At 46.0% G+C, this 23,040-nt stretch overlaps 2 protein-coding genes across 1 annotated transcript; one reads left to right on the top strand and one right to left on the bottom strand.

Moving 5' to 3' along the window:
- GJD4 (gap junction protein delta 4) overlaps nucleotides 1-23,040 on the bottom strand; it is a 365,179-nt gene that overhangs the window by 311,860 nt on the left and 30,279 nt on the right.
- Nucleotides 13,903-16,912, top strand: FZD8 (frizzled class receptor 8). The gene has a single exon (XM_083827337.1). It carries the CDS (start codon nucleotides 14,040-14,042, stop codon nucleotides 16,074-16,076), a length of 2,037 nt encoding a protein of 678 aa, XP_083683463.1. The 5' UTR covers nucleotides 13,903-14,039; the 3' UTR covers nucleotides 16,077-16,912.

Raw genomic sequence — 23,040 nt, 5'->3', positions numbered from 1 at the left:
ACAATAAACAAAGCAGAAATCCCTGATTGGAATTTATAGCTAAATATAACCATGCATACTGTCAGTAAAATTTGCATATCTGTCTTTCAACATAAACATACGCATACATAAAATGTATGTAATATACAATATATATATATAATGTATACATCACATTATATATTATATTATACATAACATAATGCATTATATTATATAATATATGCAATATAGATATATTTAAGTAGTAATTTCCATACATACGGAGGCTGTATGTGAAAAGAAATCTGTGCAAAAAATGCTGGTGCTGCACTGAGATTTGAAAGATGAAAGCATACTAATTGTGAAGGAGCTTCTCCTTAACAAAGGTGGCTTAAACAGTACTTCATTATACTGATGAAGGGCCACTGAATTATTGAAAACTTTTCCAGCAACTTTTATCTCTGTCCTTCAACCACAAAACACATTCAAATAGTTCATGCGTTTTGAAGACATATCACCCACCTTTTCACCCCAGTGTTGAATTTCCCCAAGAAACATTAACAGATCAGTCAGCATTGGTTTCTTACAATTAAAGATGGCAAAAACTTTCACTGATACTTTTTCATTGATTCTTTGTCAAAACACTGCATCATCACTAACCCATCAGCAATAAAACTATCAGCCATCAGTAGCAAGTATTCGCATTCTCTTTTTAGATATTTGTGTCTCTTTTCACAGCACCCTGAATATGCGGATGTCTTAGGAATTTAATCTAAAGGCATTAGAGTCTCCAGTTCCTTTAAAACCAAGTTACTTTACCCAGGTCAATCTATCCACAAAATTTAGGCATTGTTATACAATTGTGCCAGCATAAAATGATTTAGGTCAGCACAAAAACTTCCAGACTGAAGAGAAATAATTGTATTACTTTGAGGTAGTTTTCCAGTATAAAGGAAAAGGAATTTTACAAGGAATTATATTTATCAAAAAAACAGCCCATGAGGAACAAAAAACATTGACTTTTTGCAAGTAAAGCTCTCTTATTGAATTATCAAAACACTCCTACTAGGAAAGGGTGTAATTTATGGCTCCCACCATTGTACTTGCCCTAGGAAGGATTCCAAGGGCACCTGTAACCTATGCTTAGGTATTTGTTTCACTGCTCCTCAAATGGAGGGTGGAGAAGGAAAAAATGACATTCTGGCTAAAGGGAGAAACTTGCTTGTCACTTTAAGACATTACTTACAGTTGACGGCGCAGGTAAGTAGCCCGCTTTTTCTTTTCCTAGGTTTCAGATGAAACAAACACAAATATTAACACTGAAATTACAGGATTTCTAACACCCTCACATCTGTGAGTGCACAGATAAGCTCTCACCTCTTGGAGCATATACTGCACACTTATTCAGGAGATCCTTCAGTCATGCTCCTAATTTTTTCTTGCAAACATAACTGCAACTTTTTTCTTTCCAAATAAACAGGTAGTACTGGCAGAGAAATGTGCTACGACCACCACATGTAGTGCTCATATTCAAGCTGTGGCTATAAAACAGCTTCACATCATCACAAAGTCTGAAGTTGGTGAGACCCTACAGACTAGTACAGTTCCTTGAAAGAAACAGAACAAAAAAAGCAATGCACCAACACTTGTGAGATCCAGGCTTGGCACTGTTTCATCAGACATTTTTGCAAAATGTTCCATTCAGACACTGTACTACAGAGATAGCTGAGGAAGTAGAAGAGTAATTTTATTCTGAAAAGGCAACGAAAGCAGGGTAAATAATCTCAGTGATACAGAGCATTTACCTGGAAGCCACCAACATGCATTCTGGTCAAATCATAGCAAACCAGAAAACTACAAGAAAATGTAGTTTTCCATCCTGAGAGGTAACCACAAGATGCAGAGAGCTCACTGGGATGTGTCTATGACATTGAAGTCAACAGGAGTCAAAGCCCACAGTTGTCCAAATACAGATTGCTGGGTAGGAAAACAAGCCAGCAGTTAAACATTACAGAATCACTAAAATTAACGAATTAAAGATGAATTCACTCACAGACTGTGTGTACATGGGTCACCTCATGGGGCCATCACCAGGAAGACAAGAGATCATCTTAGAAGAACTGATTCTACCTGAAGCTAATTAACAGATATGCTGACTGTAAATAAAAGCAGGAGGTGGTAAACAGAAAAGAATAGGAGGTTTGATTGGGCTCCCAACTGATGCTGTGTGTCAATAGATGTCAGTTAAAACTTAGATGCTGCTTTTGTACTCTCTTAAGGAAATCATTATTATCGCATTATTCTGTAACAGTCTAATCTAATCTCTGTGCATCATACTAGGGAAGATATTTTTTGATCAACTCTACATTAGTTAACTATGAAATCAAGTATATTGAAATTATTTTGTTTTACACACAGAATGAAGCAACTTATTTAAAATTGAATATGATAACATTTAGCTTTGCTACACATAAAACTAACAACCCCAATCCAAACTAGTGGTCCTCAGAAAAACATTGACTGTTTCAAAAACACTAGTGAGATAGCACAAACAGCTGTATTCAATAATCAGGAGACTGATACTTACAAGTTAGTTTTGTTAAGCACAGGCAGACTTTTTCAATTTACCTTCATTATTTCCTAAGTCTGTAGAAGATACACCCCTTAACTCTCTTGGCTTTGGCATGAGACTCTTTACATGTATTTTACCATACCATTTTCTTTCATTACCTCTTTCACATTTTTTTTCTGGCAATAAAGGGTTAGCTATAAGAAAAAACAGTTTTGGTAATAGAGAACACTGAAGAAACCTTGATGTTCAATGTCTGTTCTTTACCCCACACCCCCAAAAGTTAACTCCCACTGTAAAATGGATTTTGATTGTTGTTTTCTAATACCCTCTCTCATTTGAAGACCAGCTTTACAAACCATTTCTCAAGCAAGCAGACACTTTAAAGTAGCCAGGATCAATGACATTAGTATAGACTATTTTGCATGAGAAAGTTTTGCAGGATGTAATCTTCTTTTCCTTGAAGTTTCAGTAGTTGCTACCTACTACTTAAATAAAAGAAATTTAATAAGTCTCAGTCCAATTACTTGTGAACACATTTATTTCGCACCCAATTACTTCCCACAATACTTCTAGTTTCAAAAGAGTGGACAAATTTGGCAACTTTACATGCCTCTTACTTCTTGACACTATAATTAAGATTCAGATTAAGGCAGAGAGAGGTTGCACTATTCTCACTATTCTTGACACACTTTTAGAGACAGGATTATAGTCTCTTCACAAATTTGTAGGTCACTTTTAAAGAAATGTATATGTTTTCATAGCATTTTTAGGAAAACATGGACATCTCTTTTTTTTTGTTATTTTTGCAATTCAGGAATTCTAATGTACTCAAATTTCTTCCTTATAAAATGATTCAGTAAAGATAATCAACCACAGAGCACTAAGCTTCAAAAAGTATGTGGATTCCACATATAAATGACTGGAAAGTGGTACCATAGGAATTCACTCATATACCTCACTACTGTGCTATCTTTTCTCCACCCTCTTACTCATCACAGTTTTGGTAGCAGAATGATGAATTTCTCTCTCCACAATACCCAAACTATTTCTTCCTTTCTAACTTTGTCTGCCTATTATATTTTCTTAGGATTACTTATCTATAAAATTTCTAAAATAATAACAGGGAAAATACAAGTCATCTACTGAAAATGTACTGTAATTGACAGTTGTAACTGTAACTGTACTGTAATTGACAGAAATTTGAAGAAAAATGTGCATATCTTAACAGGAAAAGATATAAAAGAAGCCTGATCTATTTTGGTCAATGTAACTGTGAAGTAAACTGAAGTATTCAGGGGTAAAACTACATAAATCTAGTTCAGGTAATAGTAAAATTTCTGAATAATTTATTTAAAATATAGAAAATTTGTCTGTAATCTTACAAAATTGTGCATATGCTTATCTACAGACTTGATCACTAATGCTTATGAAGGTAAAAAGCATAGTATTCTTTAACAGTCATGAAGTTACATTGCTATGTAACACAAGTTACATTGCTATGAAAACAAAGCTAAAAATATCTGGAAAGATAATTTCTGTAAGAGTGGCACGATGCAAAACAAGCAATAAAAATCAACAGTGAACTTTTGCTTAAGAAACACCACATGTTGCCAGTTCCTGATAGATGCTGGCTGCAACCTGCATTCTAACCATGGACTAACAACTGAACATAACACATTCTAAAACTACTTGTAGGTCATATTAACAGTTTTGCTCCCTGAATTTTGTTATTTGCTTTGTTTTCTCTTCTTGTATTTCTCTTAGAAAGCAGTGAACTCTGCTGTAGTCTTAGGAGCCTTACACTGTCGTTCTATCCACTGGCTTTGGAAGAACACCCAAAAAGGCTCACAGTTGTACTTAAGGCACAGTTGCAGCAATTCTCCCTATTACAAGGAGAAATGAAAGAGAAATGGAAGCTGCAAAAGAAAAAAAAAAATCAATACAAAGCTTGAGACACCAAAAATCACAACCTATTCACATAAAATTTTGTAACCCAATGTTTGCATCGTTTGTGATTGACTTACGTGTTTCTTGGACAATGAAGTTTCATTTCTGATAAATTTTGCTGAATTCCAGGTTGCCAAAGCCCAGACGTACTCATTTGTCAGTGTATTTCTCCTTACACAAGGATGGCTATGCTCATTCAGATCAGAGGTCTATTTATTTCATTATCCTGCTTCCAAAAGTAGCCACAAGTCAGAGCCAAGAGAAGAGAGCATAAGCAAAGAAATCAAATACAGTGTTTTCCCTGAATAACTCCTTAGCTTTCAACTACATTCCACTCAGGGGAACTCCTAAGACTGATGTGATTTATCTGTTTAGCTTTCCACAATGGATTCAAGTACTTGGCCCATTCCCCCTCAAACCTGTTGTCATGGTTTGGGTGGGGATAGAGTTAATTTCCTTCATGGAGGCTCACACAATGCTGTGTTTTGGATTTTTGATGAAAACAGTGGTGATAACACACCAATGTTTTAGTTGTTGTAGAGCAGTGCTCACACAGAGCCAAGGACTTTTCAGCTTCTGGTGCTGCCTTGCCAGCAAGGAGGCTGGGGGTGCACCAGGGGCTGGGAGGGGACACAGCCAGGACAGCTGGCCCAGACTGACCAAAGAGATGTCCCGTACCATGTGGGGTCATTCCAAACAATAAAATCTGGGGGAAAAAGGGAGGAAGGGGGGGCATTCAGAGTGATGGCGTTTGTCTTCCCAAGAAACCATTACATGTGATGAGCTCTGCTGTCCTGGAAGTGGCTGAACACCTGCCTGCCGATGGGAAGTAGTGAATGAATTCCTTGCTTTGCTTGCGTGCACAGCTTTTGCTTTACCTAGTGACCTTCCCTTATCTCAACCCATGAGTTTTTGCACTTCTACCTTTCCAATTCTCTCCCCCATCCCACCTGGGGAGAGCGAGCGAGCGGCTGCATGGTGCTCAGCAGCCTGCCAGAGCTAAACCACAACTCTTTGCACCCACAACATCCCAAAGCAAGTCTACCTTGGGCACAGAACTGGGAACTGGATTGCAGTGATGCTGTTTTGTACATATTCACTGTCCAGTGGATAGAGCTATTCACATTTGCTTATTAAAAACCCGCCAAAATAAAACTAGCAAGATTTGAAAGACATCTTGCTTTGAAACCCCTTGGTTTTGAAGGGATTTGAAACCTCTTGAAAGAAACTTTCAGTCTGCACATATCACCAGCCAGTTGAGTCCAGTGGGAACTAGCATTCCGAACACTGTAAAATGCTGCAATAGCAAGAATTATAACAAGGTTGAATATAGCTGGAAAACCAGGCAGATGTCATGAGTGAAAAAACAGACACCTTAACAAAAGCAGCAAAAAACCTCTGTCTGCCTCCCTCAGTCCAACAACTGAATTTTGATCCAAGAAGGTTAAATATAGGTCTGCTAGAAAATTTTCCACTGCATCTATTTTTGATGGGAAATGGGGCTTTCAGTTAAACACTTTTTGGTTGGATTTTTTTTTTTCTTTCTGCATGCCTGAAGTATGTGCTTCTGCAAATAAGCTTTTCCAAAAAGCCAGACTTGCAAACCAAAGTATTTTGATTGAAAACAACAACAACAACAAAATTAATCTGCGGCTTACCTTGCTTTATGTAGCAGATCTCCTCTATCAACACTCCCCATTTAAAGGTCAACTCCAACAACAGATCACTTTGAGGGATTCCCCACCTCCTACACTCCCTTCAAAAAGCAAAGATCATGGTGCAGTGTCAAAGATGGCAGGCCCTCTCAACCTTACAGAATAGGGCCAGCAGGTGTCCAGATTATAATGCTGGAGGAGAACTACAGTAACATATTTCAAATCAAGAAGTTTCAGTTTTCAGACAATGTCTTCCACTCCTCTGAATTCTGTTAATGCATGTAGGTTTTTCACGGCAAACAAAGACAAAACTTAAAAAAGCAAGGTCTTATTCACTAACCTGCAGCCTAATATCTGGATCCATCCATACACAAATCAGAAATACTTTAAATAGTAGTAAAATGTTTCAAATTTTCCATAACAGGTTAGTGGGACTGTTCAAAAGCTAAGGAGCTAAAACAAAATAAAAACAATAAGGGCTCATTAGATGGGATAACTTCATGTGTGAGTCCAAAGTTATAAATGACCAACCAGACTAACAAAGAAAAGCCCAGGTCAGCAAAGAATAAAGATAGGATTCAAACATCTATGCTTACTAGATTAAGAAATCCATAAAATTTAAAAATAAAAATAAAAATCTATATACCGAAATCAGCCAAGTAGCAAGAAAATGAGACATTCAACTTATTAGTCCCTTTCAGGGCTCTCTAATTCAGTGAATTAACCAGAAGGAATTAATTTGACAAGGCGAATACAATAAAGGGCCAGAGTAACAGCTATCCCATTAAGGCAGTTATCACACCTTTTTCTTAGGACCCCAAAATCCAGTGGAACAATGGATTTCTCATCCAGAAACCACCCCAACCAGAGAAGCACCCAACGAACACTACTAAGGACAAAGTTTGCAGTTGAATGTTAGGCCTAAATGTCTGTTATCCATCTCATCCCTCGTGTCAGTTTCCAGCCACGCAACTCCCTCCCCCAAACCTGCCCCGAATGCAAAATAAATGAATAAATAAAAGAAATAAAAGAAATCAATCAAGACTGCATCTTTTGTAACACTGTTGTGAGCCCACAAAAGACAACTGCAAAAAATCTCCTACCAATGGGGTACTATTTTCTTTTCCCCCACCACACACGCACAGGACTATAACTGCCATCATTAGCACCAACTAAGAACCAAGAAAACTCAAAGGAACTGGCAAAGAAATATCCTTATTAAAAACTCAATGGATGAAATGAAAGAAAGGACATTTTGCCATTACAGTGAAATTCCTCTCAACACTTTGCTTTTCAATCACACCATTCTTTTACTAACATAAAAATAGAGAAAGGTTTTTAAGAGTGAGTTTCTGCTGAGACAGCACATAAGAGTTCCATATAAGCACTGCTTAACGCTAATTCCCTGCATAGAGTTAACATCTTTGGCTGCCTAACGTTATAAAGTGAAAAGTGCTAACACAACTTGTCATTCTCGAGGCCAATTTATTCATCAAAATTAACACAAGCCCGAGCCTGCTGTACTTAATTCATATTTGGAATCACCAGCCACTTATGTGTTGTCCCAGCAAAATTAGTACAGTGAAGGATTAGTCAGGATCTAACCCCAGAGATAAAAACTTTGTTTAGAGTAAGTGAAATACAAAGAATAAATATTCAGAATGAGTGATGAAAGATATGTTTGTTATTTCCATTTTAACTCCAGGGTAATGAGTAATTTCTGTAAGAATTTCTAAGTGTGATTTTTATTATTCAGTATTTTAAATATTACCACTGTGTATCCTCCATCAAAAGTTGGGATTGGAAACAGTGAAATATAAAAAATCTCCATTTCAAATACGGATATGAAATATTATTCCTTTAAATTATGCTATTATGGACTCATGAGGTGTAAAAAAGTAGTGTTAGAATGAATAATTTTTTGTTGTTCAAGGATTTAACAACCCAAGTTTCTCTTCAAATTAGTTACATAAAGTTTCACTTTCTCATTATATCTGGGTTTTGTCTTTATCCATGCCTTTCAACACAAAGTTTCTTTTGTTCATTTTGCTTCTCGCTCGTTAAGTGCACGGCCTCATTAACTTTTCATTTAATTTATAGCATGAGAGAGGACATACACGTAAGCAATTGTCCCTACGTAAATATATAATGCAAAAGTCAAACTGGACTACGTTGCCTAACCTTGTCTCTGCATCAACTCGGATAGCCCAGACTAACCTGCTGGCAGATGGGGCATCCTTAGCTCAAAGCTTGACTCTCAAGTCTGCTTCCACCAGGCTGGATCAGCTGGTACAGATCTGTCCACAGGCTGGGCTGCTACATTTCTTGCCTGGAGTCCCACCGTTCCTCACAACATAGCAGCCGAGCCACCCCAAGTTTGATTTACAGCACATGAGAAAGAACCCTGCACTCCTCAGCTTCTCTGTTGTGGTTCTGTCAGCTTCAATACACAGAATTGTTAAGAGTTACTCCTGTTATCACCCTGTTATCATGTAACCCAAATATACATACCACAAAGTTAATGTAGGTCAAGTTAAAAAATAGAGCCTCCTTCATTCCTGCAGATCTGACATCAAGGACCAGATACATGCATGCCACACCATCTTAAGACCAGATTGTAATTCTTATTTGGAAACCCTTCATCCCAGATGGCTACAGATCAGTCAGGTAACCCAGATGGCAATGCAGCAGCAATGAGCATTTATGAGAATCTTTGCAGGGGGTTTTACCCAAGTTGTTAAAACAGGGGTCCCCAAAAACGGAGATTCACCAAATGGGCTTCGTATTCAATGCTGGGAGTAATGAGGGTCCATGTGCCATTTGAGCATGTATAAGCATTAACAGCATTTTGATGAAGTATGGGGGCAGAATCATCCATATCACCACAGAAGTCGCTGGCATGCTGGAGATCTGGAGTACTCGCACTGGGGCAAGAGTGAATGCCGCACAGACAGGCACTCATACTGCCACCAGAGGCCAAGCTTCTCCTTGACAGCCTGGATCCACATAACCTCACCTAGGTATAAGACATTACAAACAAATTTTCTAGCCGTTGCTAGAAAGTAAACAAGTGGTTACTTGGGCAATCAGAGGAAGATAACACTACATGCTGCATCCATACATACTTAATATGTGTAGCAATTGAACTGCATGATATTTGTATTACTCTCCACATACGGTAAAGATGAAAAAATGGACTGTTTAATACAGAAAAACGAAGAGCTTGTCTTTAAAAGTCACAGGATTTATCGTACGTGAAACATCACACAAAGAGGTATTACAATCTGTAGCACAGGTGGAATATAAATAAAGCCTGCTAAATGAGGGGCAAATTTAAAAATTAATACTAAAGAAAACAACAAAAACAAAAAAAGATTGCTCTCAAGAACATTCCTTTTCTTTCATAAGCCTTATAATCCACGTTTTCCTGCATTCCTTTCCCCTCCATTGTTTCACCAAAGGGAAATGGGGCATTACATGGTTATGCTGAGTGTGCCAGTACACTGCAGCCCAACCACTGACTGTATGGTGCGGGGGAATAAAGGTAAACCCCTTGATACACCTTCATCTTATGTAGTCCTCATGCTAAACTGCTGCTCCCACTACCTTCTTATGCTGATTCTGTGGTTCATGCTTCTTTAGCTAAGCCTACACATCCAGAGTGGCCTCAGGAAGAAGTCTAACCAAGGTCTTCTCCTATGTTCAGCAAAAAAATCCTCCAGCCATGCTGAGGGCCACAACCTGCAGCTTCATTGCTGGAGCAATCCTCAGAACACAGCATTCATCAATCACTTTGTCATCCTCCTTTACGGTAAAGGGACTGCAAAGCCCCTCCAGCAGTTTCTCCTCCTTCTCTGTCACCTGCTCACTGCACTCCAGAAGTAGCTAACACAATAAACTGCATACAACCTATTTTATTTTTGGCTAAAGGCCCTCTCAAGTCAAACAAACGGTAGCATCATAGTAGTTTGCCCATCCACAATCAGATGTGACAGCACTGAAAAGATGAAAACAGAATTCTTCTTCCTGCCTACAAAAAGTTCTCAGGAATCACAATAAAATACACACTGCCTCAGATGTGCCAATGCTATTTAATTTTTCTGTGAAAGGAAAAAATCCATCAAAATATAGGATACTTATGCAGACTTGTACTCTCCCATTCTTGTTTCTTTGTAAGTTTATAGTGCCAAATTTTTACACATAACTTCTACTTTGTGGACCTGTAGAAGTACAAATCAATGTATTCCTTCACATACGTGAACTGCCCATCACACTGCCCAGTTTTGGACCACAGGTGGCATGTGGGAAAAAAGTTTGAACTGGGGAAAAAAAAAAGTTTCTTTTACATTTAGGTGGTACTTTTTAAGGAAAAACTGAACATAGTAAGATGACACAACTACACCTTACACTATTACACCTGCCTACAAAGACATTCTCTCCTCTAGTTGCCTTTTACCCTGTCCTCACAAAGTTCCGGTTTCTCATTTCATGGCATTGTTCAACGCGCTGCCCATGCAAAATCCCCTGTGTCTTGTAGCTAACCACTATTTGCAGAAACAGTCTCTGGGTAAAGCTCTGTGGCCTGCGATAGGAAGGAGATCAGCCTAAACAGTCCCTTCTGGATTTAATCCATGAAATTACTGCCTTCAGTCAGGCTTCATTCTAACAAGATTATTTGAACAATTTCCATGGACTGAATTCTTCTTTTCAAACATTTTTTTATAAAAGTGCCATTCACTGACCTATCCAGTACAGACAATGCCCCACTAAAATTGACTGGAGAACATCAGGTGGGAATTAAAATGCATTTTTCCATTTTTATGAACTAAACATCTGTATTTTTAAATAAACAAAATACTATTTTAAACCAAGATTTTATGTGGTATTTTACTTTACAGTAAAAAAATAAATAAAAGAATCAAGAGCAAATTTACTAGTCTCTCAAACTGAAAAGTCCTTCAGTTATCATTACCAGGTTTGGTGTGATCCATACAACCAAAAGTGCAGAGCCTTAGATGCACACAAAAATTCAGCTCATTTTAGAGCAGCCAGTGACAAGCAATAGAGCCTAAATGTTTGAACAAAAGTGGCATGAATATTTGTGGCAACAAAGATTTGCAAAATTGTTATCTACTTGTCAAATCTACAGGTTTGCAAAGAGTTGTACTATCTGTAACATTCTTGCCTTCATCTGCTGGATTTATGTTTCTTCATGAGTTGATGACTGGACATTTGTTTTGAAACCCTTACAAAGTGTTTGAACGTAATCTGTATTGCTATAGCAAAGCACAGCTTTTCAGAAAAAGCAGCTGCTGTATTTTCTGGAAAAAAAAAAACACAAACCATATTTAAGACTTGACCCTTGATTCCTTCATCTCAGTGCTTCTACTGACTTTAGCGAAGTCTCAGCATTGGAGGAGCACACAATGGGCAGTGATTCCACAGCCTTAAGCCATTCAGGCTGCTTTTCAGGCAAATAAAGTAAAGCACCCTCCCCACGGCTGGGCTGTTTTGTACACCTGAAAGACAATTTGACAAATTATCGTGGTCTTGCAAGGAACTCGGTAGTCGTTATTAAACTGCTATGAAGTTCCATAGCACCGATGTTGTTGTCACCGAACAGCTTCAAGGCACGCAGTATCTTTGTGCTGCATCTCTTTTCACACTGCAAGGAAACAAGAGCATATATGAACAACAGTAAAATTGCAGCCAAGCGTACTGTTGAGAAACGTGGTAATACTCTCCTTTCTGGGAGAGTTACAGTGTAATCCTAGACTGCAGCATTCAGCATGTCTCCTGAGCTTCCTTGCTGAAGTATGGCAATGGAACTTTTACAGCATCTGTGTTGCTTTTGGAAGCCATCACCTCACATCTGCTGTCTCTGTAGTGCAGAGCTTAAGTTCAGCGCAAAAAGGTACTTTGTAGCAGGCAACAGGGATCCTGACGGAGCCGTAATTTACACTCGCCCCCATCTCCTGCCTAGGCTCGCTCGTTGCTGCGTTCAGCAGCGATTTTCAGACAAGGCACGCCTCGAGCAGCCAGCAGCACCAGAGCCGCTTTGGGGGCTCGGAGGGGATTTTTTTGGCCAGTGTCAGCCCCGCGGACCCCGGGCAGAGCACAGCCGCCGGCACCCCTCCGCCGGGCTTTGTTCGGTCTCCGGGCGCTTCTCAGCGGAGCATTATTAACCGCCGCGAATTAACACTGAAGCGACCGTCTGCTGCTTTTGGGAAAGTTCTGAATTTGACACACACGCCCTAAAATATATATATATATATTTATATACACACGGCGGTGGGATTACTAGCCCCAGACCGCGAAACGCCGAGGAGCCTGGCCCCGGCGTCTCCCCGCCACCCCTGAGGGCACACAACCGCCCCCTCAGGTGGGCGCGGGGCCGCCAGGAGAAGTTTTGCCAACTCCCGCGGCGGCCACACGGCGAACGTGCGCCCCGCCTGCCCGTTGTACCGCCGGAAGGGGCCGGGGGCTCCCCCGGGCCGAGGCACCCAACTCGGGGCCGCGGCCCTCGGCAGCCCGGCGGCCCCAGCGGGAGCCCCGCAGCGCCGCGATCACCGAGCGGCCGGGGCGGGCGGCAGCACCGCCGCCGCTCCCCTTAAGGTGGGCCGACGGCGGGCTGAGGGGGCGGCCCCTCACGCCTCCACATCGTCCCCCGCGTGTGGCGGCGGCGCCTCCGTGCCCTCAGGCTCCAACGGCCGCCGGGACCGGGGCCCTCGGGGCGGTGCGGGGCGCCTCACGGTGCGGGGCTCCTCACGGGGCGGCCCCGTGGGTCGGGGCCGGGGGACAAGCTGCTGGTGCCCGGGAGGAGCCGCGCACCTGCGGCACGGGCACCAGCCACCGCTGTTTGCTTCGGTACGAAGTGCATTTTTATTTCAAACGCCACGTTTCCGGACCCCGGTTTCTCCAAATTTCACGTTTTTACCCCGACGCTGTGAGGACGGGGGCGCAGCGAAGCCGCGCTGCCCCCGCGGGTGTCTGCGTGTGGGTGTGCGCGTGTGGGCGCAGCCCCGCGGCACGCCTGGGGACCGGGACCCCCGCGCCTGCACCCAGCCCAGCTCCGGCCTCGCAGCCCTCCCCCGAGCCCTTCCCGAGAGCGCGCAAAGCGCCCCAACCGCTAAAAAACCCGAACTAATCCCGCAGCCCGGCTCCACCTTAACGGGGACCGGGGCCTCCCCCCCCCCCCTTCGCCGCGTGATAGGCGGCCGGGGCGGGCGGGGCGGGGCCCGGCGGCGCTCGCTATAAATATTCATGAAGCGCGGCGGCCGGCCTGGCGCGGCCGGGGCCGGGGAGCGACAAGTTGCGCCCAGCCGCTGCCGGGCTCGCCCCGCGGCTCGCAGGTGGCGGGTTCGCGGCCCGGGGGCGCCTGGAGGGGGAGCGCAGCGAGGGAGCGGCCCGGCTGAGCCGAGGGGGGGAGCTCGGAGGCCGAGCTCCGCGGAGCCCCGGCGCTCGGAGGAGCCGCTCCGGTCCGCCCCAGCCCCGCTGCCCGCTCGGGGCGGTGGGAGCCCGGCACCGCGGGGCGCAGCCGCCTCCCGGCCCCCGGGGCCGCCTCGGCCATTTTGAGCGGGGAGCGGCGGCCAAAACTTCTCTCGCCGCGCTCCGCCGCCGCTTCTCCCTCCCCTACTCCCGGAGCAGCGAGGGAGGCGGCCGCCGCTCCGCAGGCAGCCCCGCGGGGACAGAGAGGGATGCGGCGGCGGCTGAGGGGGCTGCCCTGAGCGGAGCCCCCCCCCCCTCGTCCTCCTCACCACCGGCACAGCGTCCGTCTGTCCGTCCGTCCGTCCCGAGCGGCGGGGCCGCGAGCCCCTCTCACCTGCGGCCGGCACGGGGTAGCCGGGGCCGGGGCTGCTGAGCGGGGCGGCGGGGCGGGCTGCCGGGGCCGCCGGGCGCCGAGCATGGAGTGGAGTTACCTGTTGGAAATCACCTCGCTGCTCGCCGCGCTGGCCCTGCTGCAGCGCGCAGGCTGCGCCGCCGCCTCGGCTGCCGCCGCCTCGTCGTCCTCCTCCTCTTCCTCCTCGTCCTCCTCTTCCTCGGCCAAGGAGCTGTCGTGCCAGGAGATCACCGTGCCCCTCTGCAAAGGCATCGGCTACAACTACACCTACATGCCCAACCAGTTCAACCACGACACGCAGGACGAGGCCGGGCTGGAGGTGCACCAGTTCTGGCCGCTGGTGGAGATCCAGTGCTCCAGCGACCTGCGCTTCTTCCTCTGCAGCATGTACACCCCCATCTGCCTGGAGGACTACAAGAAGCCGCTGCCGCCGTGCCGCAGCGTCTGCGAGCGGGCCAAGGCCGGCTGCGCCCCGCTCATGCGCCAGTACGGCTTCGCCTGGCCCGACAGGATGCGCTGCGACCGCCTCCCCGAGCAGGGCAGCCCCGACACGCTCTGCATGGACTACAACCGCACGGACCTCACCACGGCCGCACCGCCGCCCGCCAAGCCCCCGCACCGTGGCTCCAAGCCGGGCAGCCCCGCCAAGGCGCCCCCCGCAGCCGCCGTGCCCCCGGCTGAGGCCCCGCGCAAACCACGGCCACCACCGCCCTGCGAGCCGGGCTGCCAGTGCCGGGCGCCCATGGTGTCGGTGTCCAGCGAGCGGCACCCGCTCTACAACCGTGTGAAGACGGGGCAGATCGCCAACTGCGCCCTGCCCTGCCACAACCCTTACTTCAGCCCCGACGAGCGCGCCTTCACCGCCTTCTGGATCGGCCTCTGGTCCGTGCTCTGCTTCCTCTCCACCTTTGCCACCGTCTCCACCTTCCTCATCGACATGGAGCGCTTCAAGTACCCCGAGCGGCCCATCATCTTCCTGGCTGCTTGCTACCTCTTCGTCTCCCTCGGCTACCTGGTGCGCCTGGTGGCCGGCCACGAGAAGGTGGCGTGCAGCGGTGGTGCGGGGGCTGGTGGTGCGGGGGCTGGGGCTGCGGGGGCTGGAGGTGGCGCGGCTGCAGCGGGGGCAGCGGCGGGGGGACGTGGGGCGGCGGGCGGTGCAGCTGAGTTACAGCCAGAGCTGGCAGTGGCTGAGCACGTGCGGTATGAGAGCACCGGCCCAGCACTGTGCACTGTGGTCTTCCTGCTCGTCTACTTCTTCGGCATGGCCAGCTCCATCTGGTGGGTCATCCTCTCCCTCACCTGGTTCCTCGCTGCTGGCATGAAGTGGGGCAATGAGGCCATCGCTGGCTACGCGCAGTACTTCCACCTGGCCGCCTGGCTGCTCCCCAGCGTCAAGTCCATTGCCGTGCTGGCGCTCAGTTCTGTGGACGGGGACCCCGTGGCTGGAATCTGCTACGTGGGCAACCAGAGCTTGGAGAACTTGCGGGGCTTCGTGCTGGCACCGCTGCTCATCTACTTGGCCATTGGCTCCATGTTCCTGCTCGCTGGCTTCGTCTCGCTCTTCCGCATCCGGAGCGTCATCAAGCAGCAGGGCGGCCCCACCAAGACCCACAAGCTGGAGAAGCTGATGATACGCCTGGGCCTCTTCACCGTGCTCTACACGGTGCCAGCTGCCAGCGTGGTCGCCTGCCTCTTCTACGAGCAGCACAACCGGCCCCGATGGGAGGCCACGCACAACTGCCCCTGCCTGCGTGACCAGCAGCCTGATCAGGCCCGCCGCCCTGACTATGCGGTGTTCATGCTCAAGTACTTCATGTGCCTGGTGGTGGGCATCACCTCTGGTGTCTGGGTCTGGTCTGGCAAGACCCTCGAGTCCTGGAGGGCTCTCTGCACCCGCTGCTGCTGGGCCAGCAAAGGTGCTGCTGTGGCTGGGGGCACAGGGGCAGGGGCAGGTGGGCAGGCTGCGATTGCTGCAGCCGGAGGACTTGGGGCCGGCGGTGGTGGCTCCCTCTACAGCGATGTCAGCACCGGCCTGACGTGGAGATCAGGCACCGCCAGCTCTGTCTCCTACCCCAAGCAGATGCCCCTGTCTCAAGTGTGAGGAGGGGGGAAAGAAGCCAAAGGTTAGGGAATGAGGGACACTGGCCTGCCTGAAATGCCCCCTCACTGTTTGGTGCCATTAATGAACCCCTAATGGTCCTTATTAGCCACAGCTTGTATAGAACAATGCAGCTGGCAGAGGCCCCGGGCTCCAGCCCCCTCCTCCTTCCCCTCCATTCATATGCAGGGAGCATGTACTTCAAGGAGCCAGCTTATTATTTTGCTGGCAGAGGAGGGTAGGGGCTCACCCGTGTCTTGCAGAGGGCAAGGCAAAGCAGCTTCTGATTCACTCTGGACTAAGAGCAGCTCAGGGGAGGGAGGCTCTTCCTTCCCCCCATCCTGAGGTGGGAGTCTGCTGGGACTGCAGGTTTCTTGGGATACTGATGACCAGGCAAATGCCTTATAATACAGACTGAATCAAAACATGTCTTAATTATACACCCCAGATAAATACGGGTTTCCTACATTAAAGGATGTATTTATATAATTATTTGTTACCTTGTACAGATGTGTAAAATATGTATATATCCAAAGCTATACAGTCTGTAAATTTTTTTGTAAAAACGTTTAGAGGCTACCCCTGTAAGAGCAAATATGAGTATTCTATTTTGTCAATAAAATGACTTTTGATAAATGACTTCTTCAAGCTCTTCCCCTACTCCTGCCCTGGTTATTCCAGCTGCTGTGTCAGCAGGGGGTTCTCATGGGTGGAAGATCCCAAGGATGAGCTACACTTGTGTTCTAGCCAGTGCTGTGTAATAGGTGGCCAGCTATGGTAAAGTAGTGAGATATCCAGACATGAGGAAAACAAGTAATTCAACAAGTCGTTCTTAAAAAGTTTGTGCCAAAACTGGGGGAGATGCCTTGAACAATGACAGTATCTTTAAACCAAACCTGTCTGAAAGAGTCCTCTCGCATGGTTTGTTAAGTAGCCTTTCAAAGTGGATGTTATTTTAGGAGTGTGAAACTTACACCTCTCCTATCTGTTGTCTGTGCTTTTCTAAGCACCTGCCTTTCCAGGGACGCATACTGAAGTGTACAAGGTTAATGTTTTAGCTTCATACATCACATACTACAGTGGAACAGTTACTTGAGATTTGTTAGATCAATCTCTCCTTAACAGATTAAACTAACATCTTAACCTTTCATACTTAACTTTTGTATATCAAATATGGTCCTTTTTGAAGAGAAAAGGCATTGTTCTTCTGTCAGGACTAAGCTAATTTATTTGAGCAGAAGGCTGTTGAATTAACAGAAGAATGCTTTGGCAATTGTTGAACTTTTTACCTGTCTGCCCAGTGGCTCAGAACATCATTCCTTTAAGAGGAGCTAAATGAATAGGGTTAATCTGTAGGGAACTTGGTTTCTTTTGAGTTTGGGAAAACTTTGATCTTTTCTCTTCACCAAACGTGATGTATAGTCTGAAGTTTCTTTCCCTGCTGCCTGGTTCCTCTTGTTGCAGACCAATTGGCCACCATGGAGCCTTAAAGTTCTTCAATTAAAGGGACGTGGGACTTTTTTTTTTTATTTTAAGAGGAAGACTTGTAACAGTTAGTGAACACCAGAGGGAAAAGGGAGAACAGCCTTTTAAACAGCTTTTCCCTGCATTGTTAGCCAGACTGCAGGCAGCAAGGCATGGCTTGGAGCATTATAGAAAAGAGCTATGAATGCCCTACAGGTGGTCTGCTCACATAATCTCCCCAATTTAAAACATTTTCCTTTACAGGACAATTGCATTACAAAACTCCCTTCTCTTTTGCTCCTAATTGAACCAAAGAACAACTGCAAGATTTTTCTTTAAAAAACTGTGTGTCTTTAAAAAAATAAAAATCTATTAAGTAAATTCTAATCTCTTTGCTAAAATAGGATCAGTCAGATTACTAATAGTAAAAACTGCATTAGACATTTATTCCAGATATTTTTATGCCTTCTGCTTATATGCTGCCAAATTAGCAATAATTTAAAAGCAATTGGTTAGGTTGTATGTTAGCGGTGAAAAGATAGCCCCAGGTCCCTTATTAACCTGTCAATCATGATAAGAGATGGGCAGCTACCCTACTAATGACACAGATATCAATCATTATTTGTGGGAAAAACCTTGTTCCATTGAGCACTGACTTGATTATTGGTGTCCCTTTCAAAGTTCCCAACACTTAATAGAGTCCTCCACTTCTACAAAGTTACCAGGATCGTGAAAAGGAAGAATTGAAAATGCCCATCTCCGGCTCCTAGGAGGGCAAAATAATTTTAGCTTCTCAAATGTAAAGGATGTTCCACTGGGATTTGTGTTTGCTGCCTGTTTATATACCAACCAACCAGAATATTGACATGTGTAACAAACAGAACAGGCCTCTTCTCCCCTAGTGTTTTCCTTTAGGTGAGTTACAGTGTGTTGCTGGAAACCTTTTTTTAAGGATAGTTTCTCAACAGTTAAATTACTGCAGCAGTTTTCCCTGATGTTGGTGGCGCTAAGGTAGAGGTTTTCTTCCTCCTAGGGAAGCACCGCATACAGAAGCGGGATCACCCACCAGATAAAATGTGTTCCTTCTCCTCCAGTGTATTCTAACAAGGAAGGGGAGTTGGGGGAGCCAAAAGCATTTGGTGGGAATTTGTTTACGTGAGTCTCTTGCAGATTGCTGGTGCTGAGATGAAAACACTTTTAGTAAAAAATAAATAAATAAATAAATAAAAAGAAGGAAGTAGCTCTGTGGCTCAGCTTACCCTGGGATCAGCTAAGAGGTGCTGCAGGTAGGTGGCCATAGCCAGGAAAGCAGTCCCAGAACTAGTCAGGTTAGCAAGATGCCTGCTTTGGCATTTGGAAGTGACTGAGCAGTAATGCAAAATTAAACAAAGATTAGATAATATTCAACTCGCTAAAATTCCAACATGTGGAAAGGGTGCTAGAGAAGCTAATTTACTAGTGCAGATTTTTGTGAATCAACATGAAATTTCTGCCTGGGGGAGAAAAAACAAAACTAACAAACAAAAAAACAACAGCAAGGCATTTAGGTATACAAGAAACATATATCCACAGCTACACTGAACTTCACGTTATTATGATAACTTTTATCAGACGTCAAAGATAATTTTCCTATGAAGATCTCCAAAAATGTGATGAGATGGTAGGAGTTGCATGTCAGTTTTCAAGGTCTGATGATAGACTGCCTTCTCCCTAAAGCTGCCAGAGAACCACTAAAAATAGCCCCAACAGACCAGTGACCCAAGTACTTGCCTGCGGAGCAGGACTGCCCTAGGCATCCCTGGCACAGGCTCACCCCTGGGCAGGGGCAGCACCCACGCCTGCTCCTGAGAGCCATGGGGGAGCCTGATTATCACCGATGCGGCTCCACAGCACAACTTGCACAGCAACATTTAGAAAGCTGTGTAGAAGGCAACTAAGAGCCTCCTGCAGCTCACAGAAAGGTTTAACTGCTTTATTCAGGAGAATGACTAAGCTAGCAGAGAAACATGTTTGGGACTTTTTTTTCTTCTCTATTAAGCAGCATACCTTTTGAGTGCTCCTTTTCTTTCCAGGACCCTTTCCTGCTTTACGTGTTCTTGCTTCAAAAGGAAATCCTATGGATTAGCCTCCTCCTGCTGTAATGACTGAATAATCCTGCAGCCTCCAAAGGAGCTAGGCCAGCTGCCTGTGGGCATTTTTAAAAGAGGCAGAGCAGCCCAGGTGTGCTGCAGAGCATTTGGGAGGGACACCTCCCCTGGGCCCTAGTGCTGATTCCCCCAGAGCTACATGCAAGTGTCCTGCAACCTGCTCCAAAGCTTTCTCTGTGCTGAGGAAGCTTTCCTGAAGCTTTGATAAGCAGTTAGCATGGAAGGGAAGGGACTTTAGACAGGGAGGAATTGGGAAATTCTTATACATTGGAATAATGTGAAAGTGGCCAGGCGTTCTCGGAAACTTTTTATAGTTCCTGTAATAAAAGGCCTATGAAGGCTAAGACTGGTACATAAAGAATCTTTTTTCCTTCTTTCTTACACGCTATTTAAAAATCAAAGTATCATGGTGCTTACCCATTAGAGAGTTCTTCAAAGGTGTTTAACTAGTCCTATAAAGTCTCACAGGTGTGGGTACAAAATCTGAAGGTGGGGTGGGCACTGTGGATACACACTGGGGATAGTGCAATATGCTTATAATATACATATAAGCATAACAAACTTATTTCACAAGCACCGCATGCAGTGCAAAAACAAATCTAGTGTGTTTAGTCTCTTAACCAACAAAGACATAAAATTTTATATGGGATACACAGGCCACCAAATGTGGGGAAAAAGTGAAATGGCAATAATGAACACTCAAAAAAGACAAAAGAAAGATGCTCTTGGAGTGAAAGCTCACCTACAGTCTAGATCACGATGGAGGAAAGCTCAGTGTCACCCAGTCAAACCAGCTTTTAGAATCACAACCAGTTTCCAAAGTGGCTGTTACAGCCTGCCTGTAGCATGCCCTGCTCCTGTCCCCCATTTCCAGAGCCATGTGGCCTGTGTTTCTCTAGGTACACGCTTCTTCCACCCACCATGGTCTGCCCAGCTTCTGGCCCAGCAGGCAAGCAAGTGAGGAATGATCTCTCATTTTCTCATCCTGGCCATGTTCCTCCTCCTTTTGCCCTGCATACCAAAACTGGATGGTATCGAAAAAGACAGCAGACCTCTTCCCAGAATTAAAGAGGCTGGATCGCAAAGGCCACCCTGAAAGCAACGTGGTGAGCCTTAAAAGAATAAGGAAAGTGCTGTGCAGGTGGTAGTCCAAGGAAGAACTATTAAACAAGGCAGAATCCCTGCATGTGGTCATGATTTTGTAGGCTACCTCTAAGAGAACTCAATTAGAAATGCTCAGACAGCTCTATTTATTTAGCCTTTTATAAATGCCCATCATTACTGTAATCGGGCGTATGAATTTCACTAGTTCAGCAAAAAGGATCATAAATTGTAAGTGCTGTGTTGGAATGGAAATAAGTAGTGTCTGGTATTAAAATGTGGAGCCATAATCTATGGTGAGTAAGGATAGTCAAATCACTTCAGAAACTAGCACCTAAGGTCACATGCTGAACGAAGCATTTTGAAGGCTGAGATAATACTTTTTCACTCCTACAACTCTCTTATCCATGATCTCTGGTGAATTAATAGCCAAATTTCTTCTTGGAAGAAAATCGCAGGCTAACGAAGTGTATGTGCCAAGCCTAGAAGAACCTGGATTTCCTGACTCCGTGCGCCCAGTCATGCCGTGTTGCACAAGCACATCTTTACACGCGTGCCCTCGCCACAGAAAGGCCACGGCCCCGCGTACCCGGTGTGTGCAGGGTCCCAGGCAGCGCCAGGACGATGGCAGCTCCTGGGCAAAGCCGTCCCCTCTCAGGCTGTGGGCACTGGGCGAGAGGCGCAAAGGCATGAACCGACTGGTGGGAGGTCAAGGAAAAGAAGTAGTAGGGCACACGGCCCTCGAGTTAGGCTCATCCACCCCTCTATGTGAGGTGCAGGCTGATGTTAAATCGCCTTTAAGCATGCAGAGAAATGACTCGTCCTCCCCAGTCTCGCAGGCAGCCGTGGAGATTGCTGAGAAGAGCTGGGCACCGCCTCGCCCAGCGCTCCCGGACAAAAGGACTGACTGACTGACCGACTGACAGTCTGACTGACTGTCTGACTGATCGACCGACTGACTGACTGACTGTCTGACTGTCTGACTGACCGACCGACCGACTGACTGACTGACCGACCGACCGACTGACTGACTGACCGACCGACTGACTGACTGACCGACCGACCGACCGACTGACTGACTGACCGCCGGGGCCGGGGCCGCTGCGGCCTCCCCGGGCCGGCCGGGTGCCGGGGCACCTCCACGGGGCTGCTCGCCGGCCGGCAGCGCCCTCGGCTGGGAGATGAGGGGAACGTCGGCTTTCTGCCCGCCGGCCTGCTTTGCTGCCCTTTGGGCCGGGCAGGTCTGAAATCTGGTCCTGTCGGCGCTATAAAGCTTCCCCACCCAGCTGGGGAAGCTCAGGTGGAAACCCACGTCTCCAGCGAGAGGAGCCCACGGCCCATCCACCCCCATGCGCCTCACACAGCGCCAGCCCCGGGCCCTGCCCGCTGGTTCCTGGCGTGCCATTCCCCATCCCCATCACCCCGTCACCCCGCCACCTTCACCCGCTCCACCGTATTGTCCCTTCCACTGTTCCCTGGTCCCATAGGCGCCTGGCGCTGTTTGCAGCCTTCTCCCAGCTTCTCCTCTCACAAAGTCCAAAACTTCAACAATTCCAGTGTTTCTGCCCTGCCCATGTGTGTTACAGGGGCAGCACACCGTAGGAGCTGCTTGCTGCAGGGACCCCAGGCTGGTTCGGGTCTGCCAAGCCCCCTGCGTGCTCACCCGGCTCCAATACGTGTTGCAGGGACCCCAGCAGCGACTTCCACGGCAGCCAGCAAGGAGCCAGAGCTATGATGACCTATTGTAAAGCATTGCTTCCAAGGAAAAGTGAAATTTAGCCAGAAAGATGTGGGCTACTCACTAGTCAAACCCAATATACCATGAAGGAGAAACTCTGAATATTTCATTTGGACGCTCTCTGTTTTTCTTTTACTACGTTGCAGAAAAACGGTTCTTTTCCAAACATTTTTGAATTATATGTGACATACTAGATGCTTTCATACATGCTTTAAATATGTTAGCTAGCTGTTCTTTCCACCAAAGATTTGCCATTGCAAGAATACACCTAGCATTTTTCACAAAGCATTAACCTCGATTATTTTTTTCTGCTTGAAGTTGTCCACGAGAGAAACCTTTAAAATGACCAGTGTCTGACTTTCATATCTTCTGAAATTAGAAATGACCGTTTTCAGGCTGGGAACTGGTGTGATTCAAAAGGTATGTCAGACACGATACCCTCATCATTTCTCAGTGGTTGACACCTAAATGGTCTCATTCGATGTAAATCAGAAAACGTAGCAATCTGGCTTATGAA

Source organism: Anser anser (genome assembly GCF_964211835.1).
Source record: "Anser anser genome assembly, chromosome: 2".
Classification (NCBI taxonomy): Eukaryota; Metazoa; Chordata; class Aves; order Anseriformes; family Anatidae; genus Anser; species Anser anser.
This window is presented reverse-complemented; position numbering and strand designations above follow the sequence as displayed.